The following is a 22420-nucleotide window of genomic DNA, read 5'->3' as shown; positions in this document are numbered from 1 at the left end:
AACTGAGAATTACCATTCATGCATTTGATGGAGGAAGCTGAAGTCAAAGAAGTCCAAACCGCAACAAACTTCATTTGCAGCTGTGTTGAACCTCCAGTTTGGGGGCCAAATGCAGATCCACAGGCCATGCCTCCTCCTCAGACAACACCCCTCTCCAGATTGCTCCATGCCCTGCCTCAAGTGCTTTTCCGCTGGTTGGGATGCATCTATAAACTATGGTAATGTCTCATTTGCCTGACTGTAGACAGGCGTGTGTGAATGGAGAAACCTCTGACTTTTGTTGGAATGTAGACTACCATACCAAGGAAAGAATCATATCCATTTGCTTGGACTGCTTTTGCCTCCCTGGCAGATTTCCTATGAGCAAATGCAGTCCTCAGACTGAAACCCTGCTTTAAGGTGGCACAAGACTACGGTTTTTGTAGCTGGTTCTAGTTGTGCCGTTGTTTGAGAAATGGAAGCAGAGCTCAGACACATGGAAGAATGGTCCAGCTTTGGGCTACAAGAAGCAACATGCATGGGCTGCAGCAAAGGCTCAATTTACTGGTTGGTTGAGATCCAATGGTTTCCATACATGGTCTGTCTGTACACTGCATCCTCCCCCCACCCCCATTCCTTAGCCAGACCACCCTGCAGTGTTGCAACCACCCATCTCTCAAATCTGGCCACTGACAATGGGTTGCGGCTCCATTGAACAGGGCAATTTTCCAGGACAGGGAAATTCCTCAGCGTAGGAAAAAATGGCATTGGGATCATTTCCATGGGTGCCCAAAACCAACTGACTGCAGCTTTCCAATATACGTAGACTGCTTGTACACACAGCAAAACGGAAGTGTGCAGAATAGTCACATGTCAATGTGCATGAAGACGACATGCCTTTTCTCTGCATACAAGTGCTTTTGTTTTTTGTTTTCATAGAAAGTTTGCTATGTCAGTAGCAGCCCTTTACAGGTGAGAATTATCTACCATCCCATAAAACCATAAAGCAGCTATGTGGAACAGAAACACTGCTCATCTGAATAATGGAGCACCTGCACATTTTAAAACATAAGGACTAGAAGCCTGTGTCTTTCAAACAAACAAAAGGAACATGGAAAAAAACCCCAAACAAATTAGATTTACAAGAATCCAAAGTCTGCATATTGGTTGGGATAACAGAGGACAAATTCCTCACTCATGTTTTCCATTCTACCCCCACCCCAAGTTTGCTTTTTGGAATAAGGCTGCTTGTTTTCACGAATCAGGGAAAAACAAACCAGCTGCAAGCACCATAGGGTTGTGTATTTACATAGCGCCTTGATGATGGTGAAACAGTGGACCAAGGGCTTTGAGTCCACAAGGAGGTGCAATTGCTCCCCACAAAGTTCTATGGAAGGTAGACAAAGTGTGTGTCTGTATGATCTGTATATAGTGCAACTTAGGAAGGTCCTAGACAAAAAGGGTAAGTTTGGAACAGTGGTTAACAGGAGCTGTTTGACATCCAAATGTCTTCTTCTGAAAATTCTCCCCTTGCAAAACCCAGCTCCTGTGATGATGGGGCATCCTGGCATAAGGTAACGATGTCTTGCTTAGAAAAAGGAAGGGAAATAGCATCTTGGCTCCTCCTCAGCAGGCTCCTTCCAAGTGGTGGTGGGCGGCAGGGGGGGCGTCTTTGGTTCTGGAGGGGAAAAGGCACCACCCCAACGTCAGAGCAAACTCTCAAGTTCTGCATCCAGCCCCCTGTGTCCCACTGGGAGCCCTTTGTGATGTCAGATTTTCAACCCAAGACGATTCCAGAGAGGACTTCAGGTTTGCGACCGCTGCTTGCCCTGTGGAGTTCCACATGAGGCAGCTCCCAGTCACCAATTAATCCTGGCCACCTGCCACAGGCCCTTTCTACAGAGTCTCTGCCTGAACTTTTAGTCCGTTTTCCAGGGGAACGTGGGCTGCATGGCCGGCAGGAGCCTGGGCTGTGATATGAATAAGAAGCCACAAAGGAAGCTGTGTTCCTGTAGGAGGATGAAGCAAGCCTTCACTGGTTCATGGGCTCTTCTTCCATTGGCTCATCCTGCCGCCTAAAAGCAAAGGAAATCAGTTAGGATAATACCTTTGTAAAATCATAGGTGGCAAAAGAGCCAGGGTTCTCTACTGGAGAATGTTGAGATTGTGCAGGTCACTTGGCAACCATCATATGCGCATTTGTAACCTCAAGGACTGACTGCCGCAACACACACTTTATGGGACAATTCTTGAAGACTCTTCAGAAGGTGCAGAATGCAGCAAAAACAGACGTCCTGGTTGGGGTGGGACAGCATATATCATCTGTGCTGCATAATTTGTGAACAGCTGAGGATCAACACACAACCTAAGTAGGAGTAAATTCACTTCCAGCCCCAAATATCAAAGCATATCCTTGACTGTTTCTTGTTGGAGGTGTGGAATAAAGTTATCATGAACTTGGGCCCACCAATCTATTTATTGACCATATTTGCATTCTGTCCTCACAACCTTGAGAGACAGACTGGATGTGAGGCCACCCAGTGGGTTCATAGAGAAGTGCGCACATGAACCCAAGTTTCCCAGATTTAAATCAAATGTTCTCATCTAATATATCACCCTGGCTCTTTCTAAAAGTGGTGGCTGTCTCTTCAAAGTGTGAGCCTCCACTGAAACAGATGCTGCAATCCTCACTGGATGGCCGTTTTGAAATGTTTCCTCCTGCAAACAAATGCATTTCAGCAGTTCCTAAAAAAAAAAAAAAAAAGTCTGATGGAATTCCCAGCATGTCCCAGAAGGGTACATGAGCTCCAGTAGGATTTGCATTTGGGAAATTTTGCTTTTTCCCTTCTTTCAAGTGGTTATCTTTTGAATTAAATGTTGTAGCAGCCATATTTATAGCTGTATGTGTACATGCGTGCACAGTTTGCCTGCAAAACCGACTTTCACCCATGAAACCACTTTCATAGTCCAAGGAGGCATAACTCACCTTTTCTCTGCCATTACGGAAAGTGAGGCCAGTGCTGTCACCGTCTCCACCTCTTCTGTGTCATGATGTTGCGCTTCCAGGAATGAATAGGCCACAGTGGGGGCAAAGCGCCGCACAGAGCTCCAGTACTGGCCTGAAACAGAAGAGCAGGATCAGTGCCTGGCTTGTCCCCACTGGCCAGTACTCAGTCAAGCACCTAAAATGGTGCACAGGGCACAGGAGCTTCTTTGAGGGTCAGAACCTGTTGACCCAACTCCACAACCTCAGGATGCTGCTCTCAGCTGAGTTGTGATGGCAGCCTATGGTAACTCAGGGCAAACAAGACTGGATGGTAAATACACCTTTGCGTTTCATGTGCAGGTTTTTAAACAACAAGCTGCAGCTATTGGTGTGTTGCAATGGCACCAGAACAGGCATGGAAAGGGAATTTAACCTTTTCTCTCTCCTGCTGTGGTCTTGAGGGAAAGGGAAGCAAAGCCTTTCCTTTTGAACTCTGAGATACCAAGGAAAAGGCAAATGACAGAACTAGCTGCTGCCTGTTAGTCCATCCTTCCCACAGGCCTGCCAGCCTGCTGTGCAGGAAGGAAGGGCCTTCACCACACTTACTTTGTACTCGGATCACTGCCTCCAGGGAGCGCACCGCGTTGGCACAGGGCTTCTGCTGCAGGGTTTCCTCGGGGAGAGGCTCAAGCTGTGGGAACAAAACAGGCTGGGATGTGACTCTCATTCTCAGACTGTGCTATGAATGGTTTGCACACAAGCAGGTCCTCCCAGTGAGCTTTATCCACATGTCCAACTGCATGGAGATGGACTCGGGGCTTATCCACACCTCGGTGTGCCCCACCATTTTCCCCTGGGAAAACTCACAGTCTAGTGATGAATCAGAAATGACAATCGGGTTTTCTGTGGAGAGCTGATTGTTCCAATTTAGCACTAAAGAGGGGTTTTCTGAGGGAAAGCAGAGGGGCCAAGGCAAAATCGCTTGGACCCGTGCCTAGAAAACATGGGACAATTGAAATAATAATAATAATTAAAAAATATTATTTATATCCTGCCCATCTGGCTGGGTTTCCCCAGCCACTCGGGGTTGCTTCCAACAGAATATTAAAATACAATAGTCTATTAGACATTAAAAGCTTCCCAAACAGGGCTGCCTTCAGATGTCTTCTAAAAGTCTGGTAGTTGTTTTTCTCTTTGACATCTGGTGGGAGGGCGTTCCACAGGGTGGGTGCCACTACCAAGAAGGCCCTCTGCCTGGTTCCCTGTAACTTGGCTTCTCACAGGGAGGGAACCACCAGAAGGCCCTCGGCGCTGGACCTCAGTGTCCAGGCAGAACGATGGGGGTGGAGACGCTCCTTCAAGTATACTGGACCGAGGCCGTTTAGGGCTTAAAAGGTCAGCACCAACACTTTGAATTGTGCTCAGAAATGTGGAGGAAGTGTGGAGGAACCCTAAGAGAAGAAAAAAGGATGCTTGCAGGCAACTGTTTTACAAAAACTGTTTTTCCATACAGAGCAAGGGGTTTTCAGCCTGAAGGCAACATTCCCTTGTAGAAGGTGTAGAAAATAATCCTGCTTGTTTAAACTGTGTTTTAATGAGTATGGTGCAAGGTGGTCTGCCATTTGTATTGTAAAGTGTGTGATGGGGGAAGTTGGAATGTGCTCAGAGGAGGGCCAAGATAATCAAGGGTCTGGAAACCAAGCCTTATGAGGAATGGTTGAAGGAGCTGTGTATGCTTAGCCTGGAAAAGGAGAGACTGAGAGGTGGTATGATAGCCCTATTCTAATAACTCAAGGGCTGTCCCATGGAAGAGGGAGGAAACTTGTTTTCTGCTGTTCCAGAGGGCAGCTCCGCAACCAGAGGATTCAAGTTACAAGAGAGGAGATTCTGACTAAACATCAGGAAGAACTTTGTGATGGTAAGAGCTGTGTGGCAGTGGAACTGACTCCTTTGGGAGGTGGTGGGCTCTCCTTCCTTGGAGGTTTTTAAGCAGAGGTTGGACAGCCACCTGTCATGGATGCTTTAGCTGAGATTCCTGCACTGCAGAGGGTTGGACTAGATGACTTCCGGAGGCGGCGCGAACGGCAATGGCTGCCCTCTTCTAATCGGGAGAGGGAAGCTCCGCTGAGAACGGGTCGTCCGCTGCGGCGAAGCGGAGACCCATTTTGGAAAACCACAGGTGGCAGAAGCCTGTGGTCCTGGGACCCGGCGGGCGCCAGGAGCAGCCCCCAAAACGTTGAAGGAACCCCGTAAGGGGCTCCGGATCGCGGAGGGGGTTGCGGCGCTGTGGGTCGTTCCGCAGTCAACGGAGCGAAGCCGCGTTGCTGCTGCCGGTGAGCGCTGACCTTTCTTCCTAAAACTTCTGATTCGGAAAGCAACAATCCGTGAGTAATAAGGATTTTACAAAATTTTGAGACCTAAAAACATTGAATTTGGCTGAAAGCGGAGTGACGAAAAATAGGAAGTCCGTCTTCCGCTGACACCGAACTTCAAAGCAAAGAGCTGGAGGAGTGGAGGCAAAGAGTGAACTTTTAACTTAACTGATCTGGGCACCCGTGGAAATTATTTCTAAGCAGAATAAGGACTTTAAGTAATTGATTATATGACTTCTATTTGGACTGTGATACCTTTCTTCCATTTGGATTACAATTTAAGCAAAAAACCCAGGTGCTGGAACTGCCTGAGTAACTGAGCAGTCAGTCTGCAGGGTTGGATATCTTGAACTTAAACTTTGAAACAATCTGAGGGAGTTTGGACTGGCTATTTTGAAGCACCTTTCGGAACACCAGTAAGCACTGTCTGAAATACTGTGGCTTTTTAAATACTAACTCTGCTAAAACCTACCTTATTGAAGGTTCCTGGACATTAAATTAGACTTTATTAATTTTATTGGAATTGATTTCTTCCCTAAAGACATTTTAAGCTCCCCCTAGAGGATTTGGGATTTACAGCAGCGACATTGTTTTACTTTCCTTTTCCCGGCCTCCTGTTTGACTGTTACCATCTGGGCCGTTGTTTTCTCATGGGAACAACTGAGCTTGACCTTGATTCTTAGATAACTTTGGAATGAGTGGTGCAAGAAAAAAGGGACCGAGAACCAGACAAACAACTTTAACAACTTTAACCGCAGCCTCTCTGGCACGTAGATCATCTGTGCCTACTTTGCCTACTTTGCCTATTTTGACTTCTGAGGAAGAAGCTGCTTCTCTGCCACGGGCAGGGGAGGGAAAAACTGAGGAATTACAATTGGAAGAGATGGCCTCAGGAGCAACTGGCTCTGTTTTAGAGAAAATTCTTGAAAAATTGGAATCTTTGGATAAAAAAGTTGATCAGCAAACAGCTAAAATTGATCAAAACACAGAATGTTTAAATAGATTAACTGGACAAGTCGCACAGAATGTACAAGCAATTGGAGAACTGAAGGAGACTGCAGGTGAAAATCAGAAATTGGCTGAGGATACCAGCCAAAGACTGGGAAATTTAGAAAAAGAGGTAAGACCACTCAGCAAACAAGTAGGTGAACACCAGACCTATCTTTCCATGATAGAACTGCGGAACAGGGAGACCAATTTAAGGATAAGGTCGGTACCAGAAGTGGAAGAAGGCAACCTAGCTGAGTTTTTGACTAAAGAATTTTCCAAGTTTTGGAACTTAGAGGAAAAAGATCTTAAAATCATATCAGCCTTCAGGCTTGGAAGACTTATAAAGAAAGAGAAGCCCAGAGACTGTTTAATAACATTGAGATCAAAGGAGGAAAGGGACAAGATTTTGGGCCTGCATTACGGAAAGTCACTGGATATTTTGGACAAAAGAATTGAAATTTACAAGGATATTCCTAAACAACTGTTGGACCTTAGATCTGATTATTTGGAACTAGTAAGACTGTTGAGGAGCAACTCAATCATCTTCAGGTGGGATTTTCCTCAAGGATTATCTTTCACTTTTAGAGGGAAGAAGATTAAAATCAGAACACTGGAAGATAGAGATAAGTTTCTGATCGCCTACGGAGAGGACCTTCAAAAAGGACTTGAACTACCTTCGGGGCCTGGAGCACCAGGGGTGCCTGCACCCTCGGATCCTGAAGATCCAGCGAACAAGGTACCACCCCTAGAAAAATAACCAGATTTATTCAGGCTGTCTCTGCAACTTTTGAGCTGGAATATAAATGGCTGCAACATCCCGGAAAAAAGGAGGAAAATTTTTCATATATTAAAAAAGGAACAACTGGACATTATTTGCTTACAAGAAACACATGTGACTAGGCTCCACAGAAAAGTATTAATAAACAAAAGACTTGGCCAGGAATTTATATCTTCAGACAAAGTAAAGAAGAGAGGCGTGGTGATATATGCAAAAGAGAGCCTGTTACCTAATTTTTTATTTAAAGATGAACATGGAAGAATTCTGGCAATCGAAATACAACATCAAGGAGAAAAGATTCTGATATTAGGAATTTATGCACCAAATGAAGGGAAATCGGAATTTTTCAAGAAGTTGCATGAGACCATGCTGGACTATCTGGACTATGACAACATCATTATGATGGGAGACATGAACGGGGTCGTATCAACTAACATGGATAAGTCACAAAGCCAAAATCTCACAAAAGACGGCAGACTACCAAAGACCTTTTTTGAATTGACAGACAATATGGACTGGATTGACATTTGGAGAACGAAGAACCCCTTGGGAAAAGAAGGAACATTTTTCTCTGAAGCCCAGCTGACTTGGACAAGAATCGACCAAATATGGATAACTAGAGGTCTGGCACCCAAGGTCAGAAAGGTGGAAATCTGCCCAAAAACCTGCTCCGACCATAATGCACTGAAAATGGACATGATACTATTACCAACCGGCTCCTTTAGATGGAAGATGAATGACAATTTGTTCAGAGATCAGGAGACTATTAAGAAGGCCCAGAAAGCTTTGAAGGACTACTTTGAGATAAATATGAACACTACGGTGGAAAAAAGAATTATTTGGGACGCAAGTAAAGCTGTGATGAGGGGGTTCTTGATACAACAGAATGCTGTAAGGAAGAGGATACAAAACGACAGAAAAGATAAGATTTTGGAGAAAATAAAAGAACTAGAGAAGAAGTTAAGATTAAACCCGAAGTCACAGCCGATCTTGAGAGAAATCAAACTCCATCAAGCACAATATTCTAAACTGATAAATCAGGAAATAGAGTGGAAGATTAAATTAATGAAACAAAAAACTTTTGAATCGGCAAATAAATGTGGGAAACTGCTAGCTTGGCAGTTGAAGAAGAGACAAAAATTAAATACAGTTACAAATTTGGAAATTGAAGGAAGAAACATTCAGAACCCCACGGAGATCAGAAAGTGTTTTCAGAAATATTTCAAAAAATTATATACTCAAGGGCCGCAGGATGAGGTTGAGATTAAACAATTTTTGGAGAAAAATGGACTTAAAAAACTGTCACAAGAAAATAGATCACTCCTGAACAGTAAAATAACACGCCAAGAGATTGAAAAAGCCATTCAGAACATGAAATTGGGCAAATCTCCAGGGCCAGATGGGCTAACCTCCAAGTATTATAAGACATTAAAAGACTACTTGATACAACCACTGATGGAGGTTAGCAATGAAATTATGGAGGGGAGGAGGGCGCCTGATTCGTGGAAGGAAGCATTCATCACATTGATACCTAAATCGGATTCTGAAAAGACACAACTCAAGAACTACCGTCCCATCTCCCTTTTAAATGTGGATTACAAAATATTTGCAGATGTCCTGGCAAGTAGACTTAAAAAAGTTTTAAATGAAGTAATTCACAAAGACCAGGCAGGCTTTCTCCCAGGTAGACACATGTTTGCTAATACAAGGAACATTATTGACATCTTGGAACTTTTGCAAACAGACATAAATACAAAAGCAGTGCTAATTTTCATAGACGCGGAGAAAGCCTTTGATAATATCTCTTGGAAATTTATGAAGGGAAACTTAAAAGAAATGGGGGTGGGTCGGGGTTTTGAGAATGGGATTGATGCAATATATTCAGAACAAAAGGCTAAATTGATAGTAAACAATGTGGTTACAGAAGAGTTTAAAATTGAAAAAGGAACACGACAAGGCTGCCCCATTTCCCCTTTGTTATTTATATCGGTTCTGGAGGTGCTCTTGAATATGAATAGAGGGGACCGGTTGGTGGAAGGGATTAAGGTCAGAGCGAAACAATATAAACTTAAAGCTTTTGCAGATGACCTAGTTCTGACCCTGCAGGAGCCAGAATCTAGTACAATAAGAGTATTACAATTGATTCAAGATTTTGGTCGGGTGGCGGGATTCAAACTAAATAAACAGAAAACTAAGGTGCTGGGAAAAAATCTGACAGATACAGAGTCGGAACGGTTTCAGAGAGAAACAGAACTAACTGTGGTTAAAAAAGTAAAGTACCTAGGGGTAAATATAACAGCAAAGAATCTGAGTCTATTTAAGGATAACTATGAAAAATGTTGGTCTGAAATTAAGAGAGACTTGGATAGTTGGACAAAATTGAAGCTTTCCTTGTTAGGCCGAATTGCTGCTGTTAAGATGAATGTATTGCCAAAGATGTTGTTTTTGTTCCAAACATTGCAGATTGTGGACAAGACGGAGTGCTTCCGGAAGTGGCAGAGAGATATATCTAAATTTGTCTGGCAGGGCAAAAAGCCCAGAATTAAGTTTAAGATACTAACTGATGCGAAAGAAAGAGGGGGCTTTGCCCTGCCAGACTTAAAGCTGTACTATGAAGCTGCAGCTTTCTGCTGGCTAAAAGACTGGCTACTTCTCGAAGACACTGATGTACTGGACCTGGAAGGTTTTAACAATGCTTTTGGTTGGCATGCATACTTATGGTATGATAAGGTTAAGATCAATAAGGTCTTTAAGAACCATATTGTCAGGAAAGCAGTATTTAATGTCTGGACAAAATACAAAGACTTATTGGAAAACAAAACTCCGAGGTGGCTTTCACCTCTGGAAGCTAAGGCCCGAAAAAGACCCAATATGGAGGCCAAATGGCCAAAATATTGGGAAATATTAGAAAAAGATGGAGACAATTGGAAATTGCAGAGTTTGGAGAAAATGAAGGATAAAGTGCGAGACTGGTTACATTACGCTCAGATTAAAGAAGTCTTTAAAAATGATAAAAAGGTAGGGTTCCAGGTGGAGAAATCGAAGTTGGAAACAGAATTGTTAGAACCAAAGACTAAGGTATTATGAAGAATGTATAACTTGCTGTTAAAATGGAATACACAAGACGAAATGGTTAAATCGGTTATGATAAAGTGGGCTCAGGACATTGGGTATAATATTATGTTTGAGGACTGGGAAAGGTTGTGGACCACTGGGCTGAACTTCACTGCATGTAATGCTCTGAAGGAAAATGTAATGAAAATGATATATAGATGGTACATGACCCCAGTTAAACTTGCCAAAATATACCATTTGTCTGATAATAAATGTTGGAAATGTAAAGAACATGAAGGAACATTCTTTCACCTCTGGTGGACCTGCCCTAAAGTGAAGACCTTCTGGGAAATGATATATAATGAGTTGAAAAAGGTATTTAAGTATACCTTCACTAAGAAACCAGAGGCCTTCCTTCTGGGTATTGTCGGCCAGAAGGTGCTAAAGAAGGACCGAACATTTTTTATGTATGCAACAACGGCAGCAAGGATACTCATCGCTAAGAGCTGGAAAACTCAAGATCTACCCACACTGGAAGAGTGGCAGATGCAGCTGATGGACTATATGCAACTGGCCGAGATGACTGGTAGAATCCGAGACCTGGGAGAGGAGAGGGTTGAGGAAGACTGGAGGAAATTCAAGATTTATTTACAAAAATATTGTAATTTGGTTGAATGTTAAGAAGGATGCTAGATCATAAATAATTGCCCACCACTGAATTAGATCTGAATTTGACGATAAGTGAGATTAAGGAAAATACAAACTTTTTGGAGAATTGCTAGATTTTATGTAAATGAGCGGAGATAAGATTGCAAACAAGTGGGTAATTTGCTTGGAATTTTTTTTTGTAACGATGTTAAGTGCGAGCGGGAGACGTGAGGGAGTCCAAAGAAGTGACGAAATTATGTTATGATATAAGTAATGTTGTTTATTATTTATGCATTTGTATTCAAAAAACTTTAATAAATATGTATAAAAAAAAATAGATGACCCTTCCCACTCTACAATTCTATGGTTCTGTCTGGTCAGGTGAAAGTCAGAAGGGGTGGAGATGCCTTATCTCAGTAGCAAAAGAGGGATGTTCTGGTTGGTGACTACAGGCTTAGAATTTTCATTTGGACTGTGTGATTGGCTGGTGCTGGGCTAAGAGGGACCACAAGAAGGGTATAAATGGCCAGGTGCTATTGAGTTGGGGCCAATCTATTCCTGTGGGTTGGAGGCTGGGTCCATGTTGGTTTGTGCTAGACTTGAGAGGAAGACCGAGTAGCTTGGTGGCAAAAGACTTTCTTGGGTGACCAGATCACTTGTCTCAGGCTGAAGAGACAAGGGGAGGACCTGTCTGCAGCACTGATGGAGAGCAGGAGGCAGTTTGAAATGCTGCCCTCTGGTGCCTGGTAGCAAAGTCAGAGGAAGACTCCAGGGCAGGCTGCAGTAAAGACAAGGCCAATCGGGCAACAGAGTTCCTCAGAGCTGTCTTGGTGCGTGGACCCATCCAGTTGGACAAAACCACCCAAGCAAGTACAGATCAGCTCCTGTGAGGGCTGGGGGAAGTACCAAGGGCAAGAGCCTGTGGTTTCCCATCCCTGATAAGGCAGCGTTTCCCAGACTTTGGTTCCCAGCTGTTGCTGGACTACAGCTCCCATCGTCCTTGACCATTGGTCCTGCAACATTCTGTGGTTTGCCTCAGGTGCCAAAATGTCTTGGGCCAGACCTGGCTGGAAGAAATAAATTTGTGGAGTGGCCACATCTGAGTGGTGATATCACCTGTTTGGCTTACAGAAGGTCTCAGGTTGGATCCCTGGCACTGCCAGTTTTTCTGTTTCTATTTTAGATTGTGAGCCTCGTGAGATTGGGTCCTATTACACCTGGGTTTTTTGTAAAGTGCTATACACAGTCGAGGGCAATTTCGCATGGGGGTTTCGTTCCTGGCCCCTGTGCATGTCCTGCTTCATCCCTGTACCGCCCATTTCATGACGTGTTGAGTGACATTTTGGGTCAGTTCTGGGTTTGGTGCTGTGTACGCACACATGATGGCAATAATCAGTTGTAGCCTGTACATAGATGGCAGTTACCAGTGCTTGTGTGTGTGTGTGTGTATGTGTGTGTGTAGGTGCTGGTACTCACCATGAAGTTGTTATATTAAGTGCCACACTTTTAGCATTTGGGGAGAAATGGTGCTGGTCTTGTATACCCTTGGGTATCCCCAGTAAAAAGCACTGGCAGTTACCTAACTATATCATTCTAATCCCCGGAGGCTGTCCTTGATTCTGTTAAGGATGGGCTCCACTCACCTCATTGCCCAGCAGGACAGAGACACAGGCCTCTGAGGCATCGCAGATGGCAGTCAGATCATGGCCCCCTTCCAGGGCAAGGACAAGAGCACCTCCAGCCACACTCATCAGCTGCCGGGTCATGTAGCCAAAACCTGGAGGAAATGGGAGAATTAGACCTTGTGGCCCTCACAGACAAGAGCACCCTCCCTGTGCATGGAAGATGTCCCACACTGTCCTCTTGAACACACCCAGACATTCCACACTTCTCTCTCTCTCTCTCCCTTTCTGCCCCCCCCCCCAGCACCCCACTTTCTCTGAACCTCCTTCCCAGTTATAAAGTGGATGTGGCTGATTCATAAGGCAAGCACTGCAATGCCTCCTTCCCCAAGAAGGAGTGACATCTGTAGTCAGACCAGGCTGATGTGGGCATAATGATCAATGGGCCACCTAAGTGCACTAAATCCGTATTTGGCACCCCACCAGCAAGTAATCTTACTGAAGTTTTTGAGTGGAGTGCTAAGCAGACATTGATGCCCCCACCTTTAAACACTTTCTGGATATAACTGAATTGATGGATTCCTTTTCTGGCCTTTTTTAGGACAAACTGGTTGGGAACCCAGATTCCATTACAGACTCTGAAGTCCTGATACTGTAAAGAGCGCTTTTCCTGCTTAGCTACCCTGTGGGTCCTGTTTCTTCAGATACACCACTGTGTAACCAAGGGCTGGTGAGGAGGACACCCTGTTCATGGTGTGAAGGCCACAGTGGGCTTTGAGGCCCTGGTGTTTGATTGTGACATCATTATCATGGGGTAGGTGAGGATGCCATCATTTCTGACCAAACCTGGACCCCCAATCAGTCTTAGGTGATGGAGGCAGATTTCTAATTATCTGGAAAGAAGGGTAAGTTTTTCAGTCTGTCAGCAGCCTTACATTTGGCTGAGACCTTGTAGCCTCCCAGTGGCGGGGGATGGCCGTCAGCTGCATCAAAGCCTGCAGACACCAGTACCACATCCGGAGAGAACTCATGGGCTATCGGCATCACAACAGTCCTGCAGAGGAGGGAAAACAACAGCAGTCTAGGGTGGCTAGCGTCACTGGCACTGGGCTAGCACACTCAATGCTCCTGGGCTTCTGCTCCCAGAGTAAAGCAGAACACACTCTAGCTGTAAGGATGGTGCAGAATTCTGCATCAAACCCCTACCAAAAATTCTGCAATGGAAATTCATGACCAGTGTGTAAGGCACAGAACTGTGTGTGCTTTTACGATGCATTATGCTTCTGCTCGAGACTATCCATATTCCTTCCTTCCTTCCTTCCTTCCTTCCTTCCTTCCTTCCTTCCTTCCTTCCTTCCTCTCTGCAATAATTCATTCTGATCTTTGCAAGTCACATGGAAGAATAAGAACCTACACATGGCATGGCCTGAAGGCACCTGATCATTCAGCCACCTTGCTGAAATTAAGAGGGTTGGGGTCTGATCCCTGACTAAGTGGGGGATCACCTGGGAACCCCATGAATTCAATCCTCAATCCTATTACGGACGGAAAGTGGACTATAAATAAAGCAAACCATAGAACACAAGGCACAGACACACAACCTTCTATGAAATATTAAGATCAATCAACAGAAGACAATGGGCCATATAGAATTTTTACCCCAAGGTGCTGCTTTATAAAGTAATTATGGAAGGGTCATAGCTCAGTAACAGAATGCCTGCTTCTTTTTAGACAAAATGAAACAGGAGATTTTTATTACAGATTTTGAGAAATGCAGTTGAAGTACCAGACAAACAAAAAATAAAAGGGAAAGTTGAAATAGGAAAAGGGGACATGTATTGAGGTGTTTTCACCATATAACCGTTAAATGTAATACAGTATACTGCCCTGCTGACTATGACGGACAAGAAAAAGCTGATCAAATGTTGACAGAGCACCTCCAGGAAGGCCCTTGAAAATCTGACACAAGTAAGTGTGCATTTCTGTCCTAAGACTTTTCCTGAAGCTTTTCTTCCATGGCTAATGAACCAATGTTTTCTTTCTTTCCATAAAGCAGGAGAGGGCAGGAAAGTTTAGGCAGGAAAATGTCTGGAGGGGAGAGGGTTGAGATGCACTCTCCAACCTAGCATAGGTCTTTCAGAGGAGACTGTAGCTGCATCTCCTAAACAAACAAGCAGTCCAAAACACTCCCCCCAAACCAGAACACCCCCCAAACATGAATAAATGAACAGGACTCTGAGGATTTTTATTTTCTGAATGTGGTTCAGCAACATGGATAACTTGGCCAATGTTCAGCACCCTCTCTTGCATCAGAGACATTGGCAGCCATTGTTTGTGCATTTTCCAAAGCTCACTTTAGCAAATTAAGGGCTAGAACTTTTCTTTCTCCAGCTGCGCCTAGTTCGATCTTCTACTTTTTGCTATCTTTCTTTCCTGAGTTCCTGTGGTATGACATGGACCCGGTGGCCTATGGCTTCTCTCTCCCTGCTCCTCTTCTCTTTCAGTGTTTCTCAGATGTTTTGAGCTCAGCCTCCCTCCCTTACCCTTGACACTCGGCCAGAGGCGAGCTGCTTCTCAGCCCTGTGTTGCCAGACTTGCTTTCTGGGACCACTTCTAAACCCTTGCCAGTCGCCTTGGGATGAAAGCAACCCAGAGCCCTTGTTTGCATCAGGAGGCTGTTCTGTAGCGCTGCCTGTGAAATGATGAGAGCTCACGGGCTTGGACCCGTTCCCAGCAACGCCAAGGCTAAGTTGGCTCAGGATTGAGTTCCTTTTTAGATGCTCCGTGGCGCAAGCTTTTCCCAGCTCTCATACAGAAAGTTCAGCAGGCCTGCAATCTTGCCCGCTGGGATGAAATCCCAGCCTACTCCAAAGGCCCATCCATCAGCTGGGTCATGCTTGCCAAGCAACTCAAAAGAGGCACGATATCCATAGGGCCTGGGAGCTGCATTTCTGTGTACAGTGAGGGTGGGGGAGAACTATTTATAGAGCCCTTTTAAGTGCAATCAAAGCACATATGCTGGGCAGCTGTGGGAGGGCGGCCTTTTTCCAAAGCCCAAGCTTGGCACGTATTGGGTTTGTGATTCCAAACTGGGGTTGTGCCAAGCAATTTCAGCCTCATTCATGGGGACAGAGTCCTGGAAGTGCAGGCTCTGGCCACGTGGCTAAGAAGAGGCCTGAGGACCCCTTGTCCCTCTCCCCACTGGAGAGCAACTCCTTCTCACACTGAGAAGGTAACTGACAGCTAGTGGAGAATAGCAGCTAAAGGCCAAACCACACATGACATTAGTCACACAATTGGGTGAGTGTTTTTTGAAATAGCACCTATGGAGACCCTGATCTGCATCACAAAGGTGGGCCTGGGGGGCTTTAATCCCTTGTTCCCCTCTATGCACCAGACCCTGATCAGCCTGCCTATGTTTGCTAGCTTATTTGCATTGTAAGGAGAGCTTCCATCCAGGTCAGACACAGTGCAAAGAGCAGGTATGGTGTGTGTGAGTGATCTGGATTGGGACCATTGTGGGAGTGGGAAGAGTTAAAAATTTCTTTACCTGTTATGTGCTGTGTGCATGCTATATACTTTTCTCACATAATTAACACAGGTGCTAATTGTCTTGCTTGGCCACAAGAGGCTGAGTTATGAATCAGGAAGGTCTCACTTTTGCCTTTCCTATTAAGTCACTGGGTAGCCACACTCTTGGAGCCCCAGACCCTATTCCTTTGAAAATACAGGGATAAGAGTATGGGTCTATCTTACAGAGCTGTTGTAATAACTATAACAAGACAATGTCTGCAAAGGGCTTTGAATATTCCAAAAGTACAAAAAATTAGAATTGTTGCAGTTATTACATGGGAAGTCCAAAATCTCTCAGAAACTGGGACCATGTTTTTGACATTGCCGCCACAGCAGGGCTAGTCCATGTGGGATTCTCTAGATGTTGCTGGATGTTGCCAGCTACCACGGTCAATGGTATGGGAGAGGCTAGCAGGAGAAGCCACGCTGCAGCAAAGCAAACGCCACAGAGCAAATGTGAGAAGGGGCCAAACAGAACTTTGGGTCTTGGCTTAAGGATTCCAGATGGCTTGCTAGGGGGCAGCCAGGGATGGGGGCCAGGGCCTGAGGAGTGTGTGTTGGGGGAAGTGCTGGAGCTGTCAGCAGAGGTGTGCGTGCAACTTTTGACAATGCAGGAAAGAGAAATTTACAGCCTGGTCCTAGGTTTAATCATGTTTGCTTGGAAGTAAGTCCCACTGGATTCCGTGAGAGTCGCTTCCAAGTATGTACACTCAATATTGCAGCCTTAAGGCTTCCTTTCCTGACTCTGAAGTTCTCCCCCCCTCCAACCCCCCCTCCCCCCCTCGTGATGAAAATAAAAAGAAAACCAGGCAACTCTGCATTCCTTCAGATAATATAAAACCAGTAACCATATTCAAACAGTTCATATTGCCATGTTGTAAAGTCAAAAGGGCAGACTGAAGCTTTCGTTCTACTTAGTTTCTCAGATCAGATTGAGGTATCTCCTACTTAGCTAGGTAGTGAAGAAGCTGAGACTGTGTGCAGAATCTTAAACTGAAAATTTCTAACAGCACAGCTTTAGAACAAATATAGGAGCTGAGATTTTGCAAGGATCACTCAGGTTCTGCAGAGCACATTTAATTTAGAATGTGCTACTCTCTTGTGCCTGTTTCCTCGTTCTTCTGTTTCTCCCTCCCAACTTAAATTGTAAAATCAGAACAGAAGTTGACCTTTGGAGGCTCACCATGTGGCAATCCAAGGGAGGGTCTTCTTGGCACCTCAAATGTGGAATTCCCACCCCCTTCTGAAATGGGGCTTTGGGCAACCCTGATCAGTTTTAGATGTCAGGTAAAGACATATGTTTCCGACCAGGTGCTTAATGGGTACTAATGCCTGAGGTCACTTCTGGACAACCTGTCTGTAGAGCATCCATCCTGATTTGTTTGCAGGGAGGTTATATGGTGCTTTGTCGAACAATAGTTATCCTGCACTTTCCAGTGCTTTCCCCACAATCACATTCCTTACCAAAAAAGGTCCATTTTGGGCAGGGCTGAGCAAACTTACTGCGCCTTGGGCCGGTGTCTCCAGCGCCGATTGCATGGCGGGCCAGAGAGCGCGTGCCCATACGCGTGCACACACGCTATTTCCGGCGCACTTCCGGTTCGGAGAAGCACCAGAAATAGCTTGTGTGCATGTGCACGGGCCTCCACCGAGCTGGATGTGCCCCAGGAATAATGTGTGCGCATGCGCAAATAACGTTTGCGCATGCGCACAAGCTATTTCCGGTGCTCCTCTGACCCAGAAGTGTGCAGCTGTGCAGCGCAGTGCCGGTAAGAGCGGGTGGCATCAGTGGTCGCCGCGGGCTGGATAAATGAGTCCCTCAGGCCTTATCCAGCCTGCGGGCCTTAGTTTGGGGACCCCTGATTTTGGTGGTTGGGAGTAGATTAGATTGCCAAATCCACTTTAAATGTGCAGCCTGAATTTGCCAGTATGGAACTGGATCCCACTTGCAAAACAGTGACAAGCTAGAAGTGGCCTGAATCTGTTGTCATTGTGCTTTCGTATCCTGGTTGTGGTGCAACACTCATGTGCGTGTATTAGTTAATATCGCTCTGTCTAGATTGCTTTGCGATGAAGGGTGCAGAACAAATATTTTAAATAAATGAAGAACAATGTTTCATTAAGCCACCAGTAGTGAATAAGAAGAGAATGCTTCTCAAAGAGAAACAGAACTGTGAGACTGGAGAACTCCAGACTGGTGGTGTGTATGTGTGTGTTTTGTAACACATCATTGACACAATGATAATGAATTAGTAGTGGATTTACACTGGACAGTCCACACATCAGCCTGCTTTCTTTAATGTTCTGTGTTTCTTCCCCAAAGTTATGACATAATTGCTGCCTGGAGGGGCATTACTGCACTATGGTTAAATGAACGTGGGAGAAAACAAATAAACTCAAACGTAAATGGTATAAAAAGTCACAGGATTTCAGCAGGAAGCTAGAGGGCATGCACAGATTGGAAATGAAACAGTATGTCCACCCCAAAGCTTTTGTAGGCACAAGCGTTACTGAAGCGTGATCACATATAACCACCCTGATAATATCATGAGCACAAATCATCATATATGCACAATAAAAAGGATGTCTGGAGGGACCCTGAATCCTCCACTTGTTCCGAATGCAACCAAAAGGTTAATACAAGAAGACTCTACTGGTGTTAAAGCTGTGGGGGCCACAGGAAGTCTGGCATGAAGGGGAGGCCTACCGGAAAGCAGCTAAGTACTCGGGGTCCCCCATGGGTGGGTCGAGGCCACCTGTCCAAGCAACGTTGACGGTGAAGCCCTCTCCAGCACCAGAGCCCACCTAAAAGAGAAAACAACACAGAGGCTCCTTATGCAGTGTGTTCTTCTGGCCCATCTCAGCCATACAAAGGGAGCTTTTATTTTAAAAAGAATCAGGGAGGAGTCAGACTTCAGCTTCGCCCCCCACTCCCCTGCATTCAGCTGTGATGAGAGAAGCAGGAGAAACTGAATGCTCCATGGTGGCCACACTGGGTTTCTTGATGTACTAGATAACATGCTCAGAAGACCCGGGCAAATTGGATACACTCTCATCAACACTGGGTATCTATGGAATTGCTTACAATAGTAGGAAAAAGAGCAGCACAAACAATGTAAGTTGGAGATGTGTCCTTAAATCAGTTTTTAAATATACTTTGCTTCTGTGTGATCATATCACAGTGGCTTGCAAGATGGAGGTCCAAATGTAAACTTCTAAAAATGTTCTTTAAAGTACAAAGCAAATCCACAACTTCTCAGGACAGGAGAACCCAGGTGCTGTGTTTTTCTTTGGGAAGGAGAGGGACTGGTGACGAACCACAGGCAGCTTCTCCAATCTGGGGGCAGGGGTGTCTTTATAAGTTGTTGGACTTCAACTCCCATCAGCCCCAGCTAGCACCACAGTCAATGGTCAGGGATGATGGGAACTGTAGTCCAGCAATGTCTAGAGGAAAAATATTGGGGATAAGCAAGGTGTTTTCGTAGAATTTTCCTAGTTCAAATTAGAATTGGCTCTTTTCTGTGCTGCATGATGGATGGGGACACAATGGCATTTTAAGACTCACTAGAGGAAACAGCCTCATGGTGATGACAATATATATCCATTTCTTAAATGTATTAATGTGTCTTTCTAAACATGTACTGAATGCAATGCACAAAAGAAGTTTTTTAAAATAAAAACCCCAGATTGTAAGAAATCAAAACTTAAACGATTGAGTACTTGTAAGTAATGTCAGGGGATCCAGGATCCTATCACAACAATGAAAGGTTTTCACATTGCTGCTAAAGCAGTACAGTGGTACCTCGGGTTAAGTACTTAATTCGTTGTGGAGGTCTGTTCTTAACCTGAAACTGTTCTTAACCTGAAGCACCACTTTAGCTAATGGGGCCTCCTGCTGCTGCTGCACCGCTGCTGCACGAGTTCTGTTCTCATCCTGAAGCAAAGTTCTTAACCCGAGGTAATATTTCTGGGTTAGCGGAGTCTGTAACCTGAAGCACCTGTAACCTGAAGCGTATGTAACCCGAGGTACCACTGTAATTTTAATGTGGCTTGATGGATCTTTGTCCAGGACGGCAGTGTCACCTTTCAGAAGACCCTGCCCTTTTGGCACTGCACATGAGATCCAGAGTAAGGCGTCTCCCAAAGAATTTTGGAGCCTGAAAAGATTTGTAAGGGGAACAGCTCATAGCTGTGAGGCCAAATTCACATACAAAAGTGTTTCAGAAAAGCAACAGAAGTTTTTGATGCATAGAATGGGCAGTTGTTCCTTTCTGAAATATGCTCATGTGGTGTGATACGTTAAGAATGTGAGCAGAGGATTAGCTACTTCTTCCAAGCTGCAGCTCTACGTACAGGAAGCACGCTGACTTCTTTACCCCTCTGCACGGTGGGCCCCAGTTCTACGTTGCCAGCTAAATCAAGAATTATCTCAAAACTTGAGTGCTGATCTGGCATTGGTGATTACCACAGAGAGTTCGGGGCTTGTCTGTGTGCATGTGTGCATGGTCATGTGCACTTGTGTGTGTGTGTCTAAATGCTTGCACCACACCCCATAATGCCAAATGAAAATGCAAGTCCAAAGCAGGTCAAAAGAATGTAAGAGTAGCCCCTGCTGGAGCCAACCAAAGGCTCATGCAGCACCCTGTTTTCCACCCTGGCCAACCTGACGTCCCCATGGGAAGATCACAAGCAGGACATGAGGGCAACAGCATTCTCCTCCCTGTGATCTCTAGCAAGTGGTATTCAGAGGCAGATGCCCGCTGACCCTGGAGGTAACGTAGGTCCCCAAATATGGCTTTTTATTGCTGTAAACAGAGAGCAAGCATAGCCTACAGCAGGACTGGCATATACTAACTTTTATTACATGTATTTCAATGGTCCTTGTAGAACTTTGAGTTGCATGCCAGCTGTTGGAGTTTGCTCCACAGCCTTCATCATCCTTGGGATGCAACCAGGTGACAAGACAGGACAGGAATTTTGCAGGAGGGGCCAGAGCAGTGGCCTTTTTCCATGGTAGCAAGGGTAATCAAACAAAATCAAATGGGAATGGGTGATGGGGGCAGTGGGTGGGTGGGTGGGAGGGAGGAGATAATATCTGGTGTACAGACAACAAATTTATGCATGTCCAATTAACATTGTACATCAGCACAACCCAGAAATGGCCAGAAAAGGGGGCATAACAGGGGTGGGGGCATTGACACACGTGAGGGTCAGAAATACCCCCCCCCCCACCAAACGGTTGTTGCCTGTAGTTCTGCACATCTATATATTAACTTGTATGCTAGTTGGGAGGGAGGGGGGAGGGACCCATACCAGAGGCCCTGAGAATTCTGCTCCAGTCCTGCTTCTCGGCAGAGCTGCAACATCAATATAGACAGTGGGGCAGATGAAGGAGGGGGAAACAGCTCATAAAGCGCAGGGAGGGGAGCCTCGGGTGATACGCCACAGTCTCACAGGGATTCGCACAGCATCATAAACAATCCCTCAGCCCCTTTGATATCTCCTGCTCACAGGGAAAGATGAGAACCAGATGGGAGCCAACTATAGTTCTGGCCACTCTCAGCGCTAAGCCCCTTTGAAAGCAGATTGTAAAACATGATGGATTTGAAATGACAAAGGGAGTTCGGCCGACTCTCCCCAACCCTTGGCTTGCAGGAATCTCCACCATCTCCTGCTAGAGCTCTCCAGTGTTGCCATAAGGAGTTCTCCCTTGAGAATGCTTTCCCCAGCCCTTCAAAGAGGGCACTCATGCTCCTAACTGGGAATTTTTGTCATTTAAAACCTTGTGAATATGGGTGAATGTGGTATGTAAATACTGGAAGCAGCCACTGCTTAAATCCTGGTAGGTTTCCAAGGGCTTATTCATACTGCATTGCACTTCAGACAGTGTAACCTCCTGACTGCTTGAGCTGATGTGTCCACCAATGCCCCAGTTGCTCAGGGAACAAAGTTGGTCAGTCAGGATGAAAACTGTGGGAAAACTGAACTACCTGTGTAAGACTAAGTTATGGGAAGCTGGTTGGGAAGAGACCTTAGAAGGTAGAGAAATTATAGGTCAGAGTGCTCAGAGGAAGGGTGGCTGGAAGAAAAGGGGAGAAACAGAGAAACTTGAAGGAAGGGCAGGTAGAATGAACAGAGGCTTGAGGGCTGTGGGCCATGGAGATAAGAGAGCATGAGGTTGGTAGGCCTTGTCCCTGGGAGGGTCCTGTACTTTTATGAGAGGGATGGGGACTGGAGGCCCTCCAGATGTTGTTTGACTCCAGCAGAAGGGAACATTCTGCCAGCTCTGCCACCTCCCATTTCCTCAATATTGTGACTGGGCAATCATAAAGAAGCAGTGAGGGAGAGTACTGGGTTCTGTTTATCAGTTTGAATGGATCAGTCAATTCCTGGGCTAGTTTTATTTCAGGGATCTGGT

The 22420-nt window shown here is 45.3% G+C and overlaps 1 protein-coding gene across 6 annotated transcripts in view; it reads right to left on the bottom strand.

Moving 5' to 3' along the window:
- Window positions 1-1020: 1020 nt before the first annotated feature.
- The window catches only part of HDAC7 (histone deacetylase 7), a 194053-nt gene continuing 172653 nt past the window's right edge, over window positions 1021-22420 (bottom strand). For all 6 annotated transcript variants that reach the window (XM_079967811.1, XM_079967813.1, XM_079967814.1 and 3 more), the window contains 6 exons: window positions 18710-18807; window positions 13365-13483; window positions 12451-12584; window positions 3572-3656; window positions 2966-3098; window positions 1021-2054 (listed from right to left, as the gene is read on the bottom strand). In XM_079967811.1, the coding sequence (XP_079823937.1) occupies window positions 2012-2054; window positions 2966-3098; window positions 3572-3656; window positions 12451-12584; window positions 13365-13483; window positions 18710-18807 (612 nt within the window). In that variant the 3' untranslated portion in view covers window positions 1021-2011. The remainder of the gene's footprint in view (window positions 2055-2965; window positions 3099-3571; window positions 3657-12450; window positions 12585-13364; window positions 13484-18709; window positions 18808-22420) is intronic.

The sequence above is a fragment of the Podarcis cretensis genome, assembly GCF_951804945.1.
Source record: "Podarcis cretensis genome assembly, chromosome: 2".
In the NCBI taxonomy this organism is placed as follows: Eukaryota; Metazoa; Chordata; class Lepidosauria; order Squamata; family Lacertidae; genus Podarcis; species Podarcis cretensis.
The sequence above is the reverse complement of the archived record's forward strand: the minus strand, read 5'-3'. Positions and strand labels throughout refer to the sequence as shown.